This window comes from Zingiber officinale, chromosome 3A (genome assembly GCF_018446385.1).
Source record: "Zingiber officinale cultivar Zhangliang chromosome 3A, Zo_v1.1, whole genome shotgun sequence".
NCBI classification, from domain to species: Eukaryota; Viridiplantae; Streptophyta; class Magnoliopsida; order Zingiberales; family Zingiberaceae; genus Zingiber; species Zingiber officinale.
The window spans coordinates 158,631,374-158,643,842 of NC_055990.1; the positions used below are offsets into that span (position 1 = coordinate 158,631,374).

The following is a 12,469-nucleotide window of genomic DNA, read 5'->3' on the forward strand; positions in this document are numbered from 1 at the left end:
TAGTCTCCCTGTGTTTAAGATATCGAATGTCCACTAATTAAGTGAGTTACTGACAACTCATTTAATTAATATCTAAGTCCAAGAGTAGTACCACTCAACCTTATCGTCATGTCGGACTAAGTCCACCTGCAGGGTTTAACATGACAATCCTTATGAGCTCCTCTTGGGGACATTATCAACCTAGTATCTCTAGGACACAGTTTCCTTCTATAATCAACAACACACACTATAAGTAATACCATTTCCCAACTTATCGGGCTTATTGATTCATCGAACTAAATCTCACCCATTGATAAATTAAAGAAATAAATATCAAATATATGTGCTTGTTATTATATCAGGATTAAGAGCACACACTTCCATAATAACCGAGGTCTTTGTTTCTTTATAAAGTCAGTATAAAAGAAACGACCTCAAATGGTCCTACTCAATACACTCTAAGTGTACTAGTGTAATTATACAGTCAAGATAAACTGATACCTAATTACACTACGACTTTCTAATGGTTTGTTCCTTTCCATTTTGGTCGTGAGCTACTGTTTATAATTTATAAGGTACTGATAACATTATCTTCTGCATGTGACACCACAAGCTATGTTATCTACAATATAAATTAATTGAACAACTACAAACAAATGTAGATAATTTGACCAAATGTGATTCTTTATTCAAGACAAATGTGATCAATGTTCGTGAACAACGTTTGTGAACAATGTTCACAAACCATATTTATTAATAAAATTCTTTTCAATATGATAAATAAATAATAAAATAAAATAAAATAAAATAAATAAATTTAAATTATCAATCTTAATAATCAATCAAATAATTAAAAGTTTCAAACAATCAAACAAGCTTGAATTGAGAGCTTGATAACATCTAAACGAACCAAGCTTAAACCAAGCTCAAGCCAAGCTCGAACCAAGCTCAAGCCAAGCTTGAATTGAGAGCTTGATAACATCTAAACAAACCAAGCTCAAGTCAAGCTTCAAACAAGCTCAAGCTCATAAAAAATAAATCAAGCAAAGCTTGAACACGCATTTCAAAAGCTTGGTTCATTTTAAGCTCGGCTTGGCTCGGCTCGGTTATCTTATCAAACAAGCTTGAACACCCCAAAGCTCGGCTCGGCTCGGCTCGTTTACAGCCCTAAAAATAGGGAATGCATTTTTTTATTATATTGGGTTAATGGTTAATCCAATCCATTAAGAGGATAATGTAGTTTAATTGATATCATTATTAGAAGAATACCAAAAGGCAAAGAGTACTCTTGGTATTCCTTGAGGATTATAAAAGATCTTTTGAGCTCATTTTTCATGAGAGACTTTTGATCTTCTAGTTTTCTTCCTTCCCTTCCTTTGGCCTAATTCTCTATTGGTCGAACCATCTCTTTTGGGTAGCACCACGAAGGTGGTGCTTCTCCAAATTGTGAATTCGTGAGACGAACAAAACATGTTTATGCGGATATCGTAAAGGCACAACCACTTGATCATGTGACCATTTGATCATGCTGATATCTACCAAGGATAAAGTTACTCTCGATAGTTCGTGTTTACATAATAAAGGTATAACTCTCATCACAACTAATATACAGTTTCCTTCACATAGATCTTTTGAAAAAGATCTTATTATTTATTCCACTACACTTGTGCTGTTTTACGCTCGATATCTTTACAATTTTATCTATTCCAATCTAGCTAGTTCAGATCTTCTATCCCCATTTCTCTCTATCCCCGTGTCCTATTATTGATCGGGCGGATCAGATTAAATCTCAAAGCATCATGACATTTTTAAAATATATACAGTATCCTCATGATATGCAAAGCATCTTTGAGATTTGATCTAATCCGTCCGATCGATAATGAAATACGGAGACAGAAAAAAAATAGGGACAGAGGATCTGAACAATCTAGCGTGATACAAAGAAGCCTGAATATCATGACTTAGTTCAAAATAATACTGGGACTTTGGTTCTAGTCGAAAATATTTATAGGACGAATCAGATGAGAGAAAGTTGGATTAAAAAATAATTAAATAATTAATCGTGTAGTCTCTATCCCTAGGACTTCATCAGTGAGCCGATAGGTCATCTCCCAGCCCGAAGCCGAACCCATTTCACCCGTAAGCTTTCCTACCGCCATGACTTCCAGTATCAAGGACGGCGACAACAAGATTCTGAGCTACCACGACGTCGTCCTCCGCCGATCTGACCTCGGCATCCTCCGCGGCCCCCATTACCTCAACGACCGCCTCATCGAGTTCTACTTCGCCCACCTCGCTTCCTCCTCCGGCTCCTCCGGAGCCGTCTTCCTCGTCCCACCTTCCATTTCCTTCTGGCTCGCCAACTGCTCCGACTCCCAATCTCTCCGTGAGTTCGCAGATCCCCTCCGCCTCTCCGATCGCTCCCTTGTCCTCTTCACCGTCAACGACAACCTCGACGTCGACGTCGCTGAGGGCGGTTCGCACTGGAGTCTTCTCGTCTACTGCCGGGAGACCAGCGAGTTCGTGCACCACGATAGTTGCTCCGGCATAAACCTCTGCCATGCACAACGGCTCTTCCGCGCCGTTAGTGGATTTGTGGGTGCTAGCGAACCCCCTCAGTTTGTCGAGGGTTTCACTCCGCAGCAGACAAACGGGTACGACTGTGGGCTGTATGTTCTGGCGATTTCCGAGGTGGTATGCAATTGGTTTCTGGCCGGCGGAAGGGGGTGCGCGAAGAGGGATGAAAAGTGGTTCACTGCAGTTGACAAGGAAGTGGATGCGGTTGCCGTTAAAAAGCTGAGGGGAGAAGTGTTGAAGCTTATTTTGAGCTTGATGGAGAACAAATGACGGGTAAACTATTCAACTGGTTTTTTTTTTCTTTTCTTCGAATTCAGTTTTTTTTCTTGCTTTTCTTAAACTTGTTCGATTCACATTTCTCAAATGAATTTCCGATGGAAAGAAACTGACAATAATTTCCTGGAAATAATAAGCATCGAAAAGTAGGAGTGTGCCATCAGTGGATTAGATGCTGCTGGTTTATGTTTGCTTTCTTTAGCTCCTCACTATGTGAAATGTTCATTTCTCATGTAACAATACTATTTCGAAATCTATATACAATTTGGATGAGTAGATGCCCAGAACAATGCTTGTGGAATGTAGATTAGACAGAACTCTGTTTTGATGTGTATGCCCAGAGGTAGATTACTATGATCAGGTTTTTAAGTACTATTTTAGTTGCATATTTCATAGATGCACTTTATTTTGCTTATTGTCAACGAACATATTGTCATGTGTATGCCCAATCCTGCACTTTTTTTGTTGAGAATTTGGCATCCAGAATGGTTGATGGGGCTCCAAGATTTGGAAAATAAAACATTGATGGCCGTTTCTCAAGCAAATTTAACAGAAGTAGAAGGCAAGAATGTAAGAGAACAAGATGAATGCATTTTCAATATGTATATCCTAACTCCTATGCAACTTAGATGTAAGAGAGGTGAAAAAAAAAAAAGAATGCAACCTAGAGAAACGGAAAGTCCTAGTTTGGCATCAACTCAACAGAAAATATAACTTGTAGGCATGAGGGACCTGAGATACGGTCTAGGTGTTACTATAACCTCTTATGCTCATAGCGACTTTCTTTCTTAACTTGGTCATATAGCTAAGAACTGTATTTTATTCTTTCTCATGACAACAAATGAAATCTAAAAAGGAAAAAGGAGAAAACAAATGAAACCTATGGAACTAAAAGTTCCTAGTGCAGAACTTGACAACAAATGAAACCTAGAGAGAGAAAAAGGAAAAAAACAAATGAAACCTACAGCAACTGAAAGTTCCTAGTGTGGGATTGACTTTTAAACCAGTCTAGAGCTGCTCTACAACAACACTTGGTAACTCGAAGAATGCTCCTAGAAATCAAATAATTCTTGGCAAGCTTGAAGAATTTTAATCATAATTCTTGATTGCTGTTTGAGAACATTGTACAATGCTAGTAGACAATGAAACTTGTAAATATGAGGGTTCTGAAATATGCCCTAAGTAGTACTTAGTATTATCTCTGCTGCATGTAGTCCAACATCTTTCTTTCTAAATTTTGTCCTATAGCAAACCACATGGAAGAGGGGATAAGATATTACTGAGTCAAGACTTGAAATTGATATTGAATGGCATTGGCACCATTAAGTTTCCTAGAATCTCAAGCCTTGCTGGTTGGCATGGCATTGAGACACAGAATGGCGTTGACACCAACACCACACTGGCGATCCATCCTCCTCGCTGACTCTCCTCCTCCTATCAGTGGCAATCGTGATTCTCCTTGCGCTTCCAGACTACAGTTCTGCTCATGAGTCTCGCAATTGGAATAATTGTCAACACTGCAATCTCCTATCTCCTTGTAGTTTTGGATCACAATTCTACCCACAGGGAGAATTACCCTCTGGAATTGTTGTTGGCTTGGTGATTTCCTCTTGATTTCGGACCATGATTTTGATCCATGTTCTGTGATCTCCTTGAGATTTTATTACATGTGCTAATATTCTTCGTCTTCAATCCCTCATTGCCTTGCGATTCCTGACCACCTTTCTTGTGTGAATTATAGTGCAGCACTCACTATAGCTTATCCCTGTCTTCAAAAGCTTGGCCTTGCATTCTAACGATGGCATCCAGGTAAGCTCCTCTTCTTTCTACTTATTGGAGTGACTGACACCATATAGTAGGCACGAGTAAAGTGACACTAAATTGTCTTGTTTTGATTGGGGTTTGCAACCCCAACTCTGAACAAGACTAAGCCTTTGTAGCCACTGTAGTTAACATTTTCTATTTCTTTTGTCAGTACTGCAAGCCTCTAATATATTAGGTTTGCATCAAACATATGACATGGTCAGATGACAGCGATTTTAGAGCTCAAACTGAGGTCAGATGGTAGTCATAGTTAGGATCATTGTCAGGGATTCAGATAGAAGTTGTCAATTGATTGGGTCCTTTGTGCAATTTGCAGTGACAGCTATCCTATTTACACTGAATCTGTTGCAATTAAAAAAGTCTTGATAACTAAAGTTAGAGGGATCAAGCAGCTTACCTTCACACGGTGTGTAACTCTAGCAAGTTGATATTTTGTAGAGAGTAGATTTGCCATGGATCATTGCATCACCAGCAAGAATTTTACCTATTTCTGTCTTTCATTTCATTCAAAGAAGGATAAGGCAACTAAGCTGTGGACTGGTTTGTTGATTATGTTAGAGATTGCTGATTTGGCTTGTATGTAACATGCTAGGTGGCCTACACAACTTCAGTTAGGGTCAGTCCTTCAGTTTTTGCTGTAGTCTGTTTCAACTAGGCTTTTACTGACATGTTGGATAGACGAAGATCATCTATCCACTAAAACATGGTGGTAAAAGCGAATGCGCTCGCCACCAACGCCTCTGTCAATCCATCCTAGAGCCAACACGGAGGAGATAAATCACGGGTGACTACTAACCTTTGGAATAATGACTAACATATAAGATCTATCCATTAAAACATGTCTCAAGGAAATCTGTCCAGAATGCTTGTGATAGCCATAAATTTAAGCTTTCTTTAGTTAATTGTTATCTAAACTTGTTTCCGAATTTCTTTGTACTATGGATTGTAATTCTGGAACAACCATTTTGATTGTATTGAACCTGTACCTGTAAAATTCCCCCCTAACATTTTCCCGTCAATTATCCTCGTTCGTTTTCTTCTCTTCTACTATTGTACAGGTGCTTATGAGATCTGCTAAGTCATGGTTCGGATTTTGTGACGAGGAGTATCTTAATAAACAGTGCTTCTCTACTGTGCAAATGAAAAAACCCACTGATGATTTATCGAGGAATCCAGATAGAATATTTGCGCAGATGATTTTTACATGTATTACAGTCCCTTGAAATCGTTACAGATTTGTGGCTGCAGTTCGTTTACCAGTTTAAACCCATTACATGATTTTGATAAAAATGTTTTTGTACATCTGAACATATAAAGTTTCTTTTGATGTGTAACCAGATTCAGACTGTACTCTGACCTGGTCTATTTCCTGTTGTATTTTTCTTCATCTCCCTTCTAATTGTTGAAACATCCTCCCATCTCTCAGCTGAAGCATACATGTTTGACAATGCAATGAAGTCTTCACAACCACCCCTACCCCTCCTTGCCGATCTCTTCTCCCACTGCAGCAGAATCTTCCCAACTTCCTCGCCGAGTTCTTCATGGCCGTGGATTCTGCACGCCCCCAGCAAAGCCCTCCACATGACGATGTCTGGCTCCACTGGCATTGCCTTCACGAATTCATACGCTTGCCTCACCATCCCGGCTCGCCCCAGGAGGTCCACCATGCAACCGTAGTGCTTCATGCACGGCTCAACGTCGAATCTGTTCTTCATGGCGTCGAACAGGCGAGAGGCCTTAGTCTACGAGCCCGCGGTGGACGCAGGCGAAAAGCAAACCAGTGAAGGTGGCTGCGTTGGGCCAAAAGCCTGCCTTCATCATCTCCTCCATCAGCCGCAGTGCTGCCTTTCCCTCTCCGTGGATGGCAAGCCCACCTATCATCGCGCTCCATGTCAAAACGTTTCTGCTAGTCATATCGTCGAACACTTTGGATGCACTGGTAAGGGATCCGCATTTGCAGTACATGTCCACTAAACCAGTGCCGGTGAACACACATTCCTCGAAACGCGCAGCAGCCTTGTAGATGTACCCATGCGCCGTGCTGCCCAAGGCCAGATCGCCAAGCTGAGAACAAGCGGAGAGCAAAACGATCGCTGTCCTCTCTGTGATGCGCAAGCCATATCGCAGCATCTCATCGAACACGGACACCGCCTCCTCCGCGCGGTCATTGAGGCAGAAGCCGGTCATCAGAGCGTTCCAAGTCACACTATTTCTCGTAGTCATTTCGTCGAACACTTGCCGCGCCGTGTCGACGTCCCCACAGCTCGCGTAGAAGTGGACCGCAGTGGTGCTGACGACGACGTCGGACGTGGACTCGGACTTGGCGATGCACGCCTGGACTTGCGTCCCTTCGAGAAGAGCGTTCAATTGAGCGCATGAACTGAGGGCGCAAGTGTAGGCGAAGCGATCAGGCGTGACGAGGCCGCTTTTGTTTTGGTGGGAGAAGAGGGACAGAGCGTCTTCTGGGCGGATGCAACGGAGCATGGCGTTGGACGCTAACGCAGAGCTGCAATGGTGATGGTGGAAGATGAGACGAACGTGGCCATTCCCGCCGGTCACGGCGTGGTAACGCTCGACCAGTTTGGCGACGGCGGACGGCGGACGGCTGAGCAAGGAGAGCGTTTACGATCAGCTGGGCGTGGATCTGTTTCACCTGCTCGATGGCGGAGCAAAATTGTAAGAGAGCCGAGCATCGCGCTCGCGGAAGAGCGAGGAGCATGCAGCCGTCGGACGTGCAACAATTCTTGGTTGCCGGTCGATCGTACGGTGAATGCTCAATGCTAAAATTATTCATATCAATTTCCTTATCATATCTATAAAATTTAAAATAATCCATGTAATTTATTAAATTTAAATAATTATTTTTTTATTACATATTATATCAACTATCCTAAAAATTTTATTTTTATTTTTTCTCTCTTTCACATTTTTATTATTTTTCTCACTCCCTAAATAATATCAACTTTTTATTACCTAATATATTCCTTTTATGTTTTTCTATTCATAAAATTTAAATTTAAGGAATGGATAAAATAATTATTGACTTTATTATTTTTATTTAGATAAAAATAGTCATATTTAATATAATAGGGATTAATATGGGTTATAATGAGTGAACTCAGGGGATAACGTAACAGTTAGAGTTAAGATGAAGGAACGGTCAAAATCATGATGGCGTGGTGGTCAAAGTCGAGAAAGGAGAACATCTCCTCACCTAGCTATGATTGGTCGCCCAGATCCAATCAAGTTACAGGCTAGTCGGGCGAGTGGTAGTCGACCAACCTTTAAGTCGGTCGAACGTATAGAGCCTAGTACTCCACTTAAAAGATAAGATGCCCGGTCGCTCAATAGCCAATTGGGGTTTTGAAGTGGTCGGCCTCCTAGGTCGGTCGAGATGTCTTAACCATCTCAGCCATAGGGTTGGTTAGAGTATAGGTTGACCTCCTTGAGAATCGTGAATTCCTCCATGCACGCCTGGTCGGATAAATGGTCGGTCAGCTTGAAAGTATTTATCTTCATATCACTACTTGGATGGATTTCTAGCAATGCGTAAGTTGTCAGATGAAGGTCTCACGGGACATCATATTATTTCTCAAACGGATTCCTAACATGAACAGGACATTACATTATTCTCCGAACGAAGCTCTCAATGTTGTACAGAACATAACTGAGCGGCTCAATGCCTAGACAAGTATAAAGGTGGTCGGCCTCACAGGCCGACCAAGATACATGCAGTGCAATACATAACAAAGCAGACTATACAGAGTATGATCGAGCAGCTCAGTAGAGACAACCGGCCTTCAGAACCGGCCAAGATATACTTAGCATACAACATCCTAATAATCTATCAGAATAACAACTATGTATCAGAGAATATTCTTCTGGAAACTTTTGTGGGACCATCTTGTTTCCTATCACTTGGCCAATAACATATTCCACAAAGCCTTAACAACGACCCAAACTAAAAATAACAAAAGAGGTATACATATGGGTAAAGGGAAGATTCCTCGGATAATTATGACATATCACCCAGGAATTGTACCTTTACCTTTATGAATTTACCTAACAAACTTTGGCACACCACGTCACCTCATGATTAAGGAGGTTGTGTGAGGTGGTAGATAAATGGGGAGTCCTCTCCATGGCAAAGGTATGTTCTCTGAACATTTGCAACTCACTCTTGTGCACGTTCTTATTGTTCTTCATCAACTCGTTCGGACAGGGACTAATTTGAACATCGGAGGGCCTTTGCCAGGGACTCCCCTCCCTGGTTTCAAAGCGTTGACATTTTGTTGGCTCGACTTCGTGTGTGCATGAGAAAAAGGGAAGCTTTGCCGTGGAGTGGAGAAACTACTACCAGTCAATAGTCAAGTCCCCTGTGCCAACGTTCTATCTATGTACCTTTCAGACAAGATCAGATATTAAAATATTTCACAGTTATGCTTAAAATAAATAATCAGGTAAACGACATAAAAAATATCATTCCGCTCTTATGAACATCAAAATATTTAAAATTTGTCTAAAGCCGACATAAAACACGTTTAAAAAAATATAGAGCTGTCATATTAATCCTATAAGGATCTCCCTTTGTATGCCATCATATAGATGGAGATTCAATAGATATACATATTAATCCTGTACATATACCATTTGTCACACCGTAGGGAAGATATAAATCAAGCTAAATGTGATAAAAGGTGATCTATTTGTCCCAGCGTCCTTGTTAATTTATCCATAAGTCAATACAAAAAAGATAAATTATAGATGACTATTAGTCATTAGTACAATGACTAAGACATATAGGAAGATATATTCAAACATATCGAATTTCGACAATAAAATCTAATATGATAATATTATAGGTCTTAACCATCAAGCCATTATGAGGGGACGACACAAAGCCAGCTAAAGCTGCCAATGAATGACGACATCATAAATAGGATGAAGACCTTCATCAATATCAATGGTTTTTTTAATAACAAAATTAAAAATTATGATAGGTACGTTAAATTTATAATCAATATTTAGTAGGATATAAATGATCTATTTAGCTCAGTTGAAGCTTCAGATAACGGTTCAATCATGCAAATGCCACCTTGATGCTCTAGATTTGCAACCAGCATCCACATTTTTAAGAAATAACAACTAAGCTAGTGAGATTGATTATACAGATTATTTTATGCTATTAAATTCTATCTCATATTATATTATCATCTATATTTAAATAATTTTTTAAATTTTATTATTATTACTAATCAACTTTTTTTTATCTTCCTCTTCCTCGTTAGATGTGCGTACTCATCATAATTTTACATCGTTTAGAGCATCCACATCAGTCTCCCTATCCAAAATTTATAATTTAGGATAAAATAGTTACTTTATTAAATTTAGATATCTACTTTTTGTTAGACTTCGTGGTTGTTTTGATGTGATCAACCAAGTTGGTTAGGTCCTACTTTGTGTTTGATTTCTATGTCTGAATGTGCAGAAGCTTAGGAGCACAGGAAGTCGAGCGGAAGACGCAGCTAGCGAGAAGGACGGCACGGCAAGGGAGTCGACGGGCTCGGTGCGTCCAAAGGACGAGAGAGCTGCAGAAGAGTACACCGGTGGGCGAGAAGAACGTGTGCGACGTTCGAGGGACGTTAAGCCGGGGAGGAAGGCTGTTCGAGAAGAAGGTCGGAAATTGGGTTCGGGTGAGCCCTATTTCAATTGGCTGGAATCACCCAAAAGGACGGAACTTCGGAAGTTGAAGTAAAGAAGAAAACGAGCTGGAAAGGCTGTGAGATCTCGGAAAATTTAATTAATAGGGTTATTTGGAAAATAGCCTTATAGAATTTTTTAGGAATTTTTAGAAATTTTCTGGGAATTTTTCGGATCTCGAACGGAGGGTTTTGAGAGGGCGAATCAGCGGGTGCGGATAAAGCCTGTTTGGGATACCCGTTTAAGTGAGGAAATGTTGTAATATATAAACTCATTTTCTTTTAATTCCTTTTCCTCCCCAAACGCCGAACCGAACCCGTGCTCTTCTCCTCTCCCTACGATTTTCTGATCTCCTTCTTCCCCTCTACTTCTTCTCGCTGCCTCTCTCTCGCGAGCGACCCGACGCCGACGACACCAGGGAGCAGATTGCCGGCGGAGGTCTTCTTCTCTAGAGTCTCACCAACGTCAAGCTTCCTTGGCTACCGACGGCCGATTCTCTCCGCCCCTGATCGATCGTGCATGCCGAGCCTTAGTTCCTGTTCCGGCGCCTCTGGATTTAGCTTAGATCCGGTCGATGCCTTTTGTCTCCGGGCTGTAGACATCGCATTGCACCTCCCTTCTTGCTGGATTTGGACAGCGACACCATTGGGAGGAATCCAGAGAGGTAAGGCTTCGCCAAATCTTTGGTGGATTCAAGGTTTAGCTAGGTTAGGGTTCTTCTCGGTATTGACTCTTCTCTGGATCTTCTCCGATCTGTGCCCTAGCTTGGTCTGCGATTCCCCGATCAACGCCACTGGATTGAGCTGTGCCACCCAATCGCCGATGTGGAAGAGCAGTTAGGGCTTCAAGGGTAAGCCATCGAGACCCTTCTTTCCTCTTGATTCAGTGTTGGATTCTTGTTGATTCACGGGTTAGTACTCTATTCTGGTGTTGCGTGATCTGTGATCTCCAGTGATCACCTTATCTTGATCCGATCTAGGGAGGTAAGGTTAGGTTGTTAATTCGGTTGGGGTTGGATCTGTGATCTTCTTGCTTGATTCATTGCTTGATCCGACTGATTCCAGTGAGGATTTGTTTTGTGGATTTCAATTTGTGTGCTGTGGTTTCTTTAATCCAGCAGCTCACCTGGATTTCGGCAGAATCTCTCTCCAGCAGCATCTTGTTTCAACAGCAACTTGATTAGAGTAGTGAGCAGTGTTCTAAAACGCGGACTAGGCGGCCGCCTAGGCGCCGCCTAGTCGCTGTGCGGCAGCAAGCCGCGCCGGAAAACCCCCAGGCGGGTGACCTCGTCGGGCCTCCGCGACACGTTATTTAGGTTTCACTGTTTTGGTATTTTGTTCAAAATTTCCTGTTTACGCCTTTGTCGTCTCTCAGCGCCGCTTCGTCTTCTCATCGTTGCTGCGTAGCTGCATCGTTGCGTCGAAGGGTTCGTCGCTCCGGTAAGTTTTTACGTTTTTAAGTTTTTACGTTTAGACTTGATACATCAACAAAAGAACAGTGTTGAGTCATCGTCGCGGCACGTCTCCGGCGACGCCGGACGCGTCCGCAGCCGCCGGACGCGTCCGCAGCCGCCGGACGCGTCGTAGGACGCGTCCGACAGCATCGCGTGATGCTTCCAGCGGCGCTGGAAGCTTTCCGCGACGCTTCCGGCGCCGCTGGAAGCAACGGCGGACTTCGCCGGACACGTCCGGCGGAGCTTCCGGCGGCGCCGGAGGCCTCCCGCGAGGCGCCGGTGGCATCCGCGCTGTCGCGCGAGTCGCGAGTCTCGCGACAGTGTCGCGTCGCGAGACGGCATTTTTTGTTTTTTTTTTTAATTTAATAAATTCAAACAATTCCTTTAAAAATTAAATATATTTAAAATTTATTTTTTTAATAAATTTTATTAATTTATATAAAACAAATTTAAATATATAAAATTCCATTATTAATTTTATAATTTATTATTTATATAATCACTAATCAGATTTTAATATATAAATAGTATATTTAACTTTTTTAATAAATAATATTAAATATTAATTTATATATTAACAGATTTAAAAATTATAATAAATATTATCATTTATCAGATATTCAGATTTAAAAATAAAAAATATTTAAATTTTTAAAAAAT

General features: G+C 41.4%; 3 protein-coding genes across 11 annotated transcripts; 1 reads left to right on the forward strand and 2 right to left on the reverse strand.

Moving 5' to 3' along the window:
* The first annotated feature begins 2,070 nt into the window (after nt 1-2,070).
* LOC122053025 (NEDD8-specific protease 1-like) lies at nt 2,071-6,449 on the forward strand. Of its 9 annotated transcripts, none has more exons than XR_006132146.1 (4): nt 2,071-2,829; nt 4,574-4,888; nt 4,973-5,062; nt 5,249-5,792. XR_006132146.1 is itself a non-coding variant. In XM_042614862.1 (2 exons), the coding sequence occupies exon 1, from the start codon at nt 2,137-2,139 to the stop codon at nt 2,824-2,826; it is 690 nt and encodes a 229-aa protein (XP_042470796.1). In that variant the 5' UTR covers nt 2,071-2,136; the 3' UTR covers nt 2,827-2,829; nt 6,083-6,449. The 9 variants fall into 9 exon arrangements, 5 of the variants coding, with proteins under 5 accessions (XP_042470796.1, XP_042470792.1, XP_042470797.1 ...); XR_006132147.1 differs by lacking the exon at nt 5,249-5,792 and having other exon boundaries at nt 4,574-4,641; nt 4,808-4,888; nt 4,973-5,242; XR_006132144.1 differs by having other exon boundaries at nt 4,574-5,062.
* On the reverse strand, nt 5,997-6,371 carry LOC122050822 (pentatricopeptide repeat-containing protein At3g18970). Its single transcript, XM_042611696.1, has one exon. It carries the CDS (start codon nt 6,369-6,371, stop codon nt 5,997-5,999), a length of 375 nt encoding a protein of 124 aa, XP_042467630.1.
* Nucleotides 6,394-12,151, reverse strand: LOC122050823 (pentatricopeptide repeat-containing protein At3g18970-like). Its single transcript, XM_042611697.1, has 2 exons — nt 11,853-12,151; nt 6,394-7,261 (listed from the first exon to the last, which is right to left on the reverse strand). Exons 1-2 carry the CDS (start codon nt 12,149-12,151, stop codon nt 6,394-6,396), a joined length of 1,167 nt encoding a protein of 388 aa, XP_042467631.1.
* Nucleotides 12,152-12,469: the final 318 nt, after the last annotated feature.

Coding starts and splice junctions, on each gene's coding strand:
- LOC122053025 (XM_042614862.1), top strand. CDS start 2,137: ATGACTTCCAGTATCAAGGACGGCGACAACAAGATTCTGAGCTACCAC.
- LOC122050822 (XM_042611696.1), bottom strand. CDS start 6,371: ATGAAGAACAGATTCGACGTTGAGCCGTGCATGAAGCACTACGGTTGC.
- LOC122050823 (XM_042611697.1), bottom strand. CDS start 12,151: ATGCCGTCTCGCGACGCGACACTGTCGCGAGACTCGCGACTCGCGCGA. Junction 7,262..11,852: donor CGCGACGATGACTCAACACT/GTTCTTTTGTTG, acceptor CTCCTTGCTCAG/CCGTCCGCCGTCCGCCGTCG.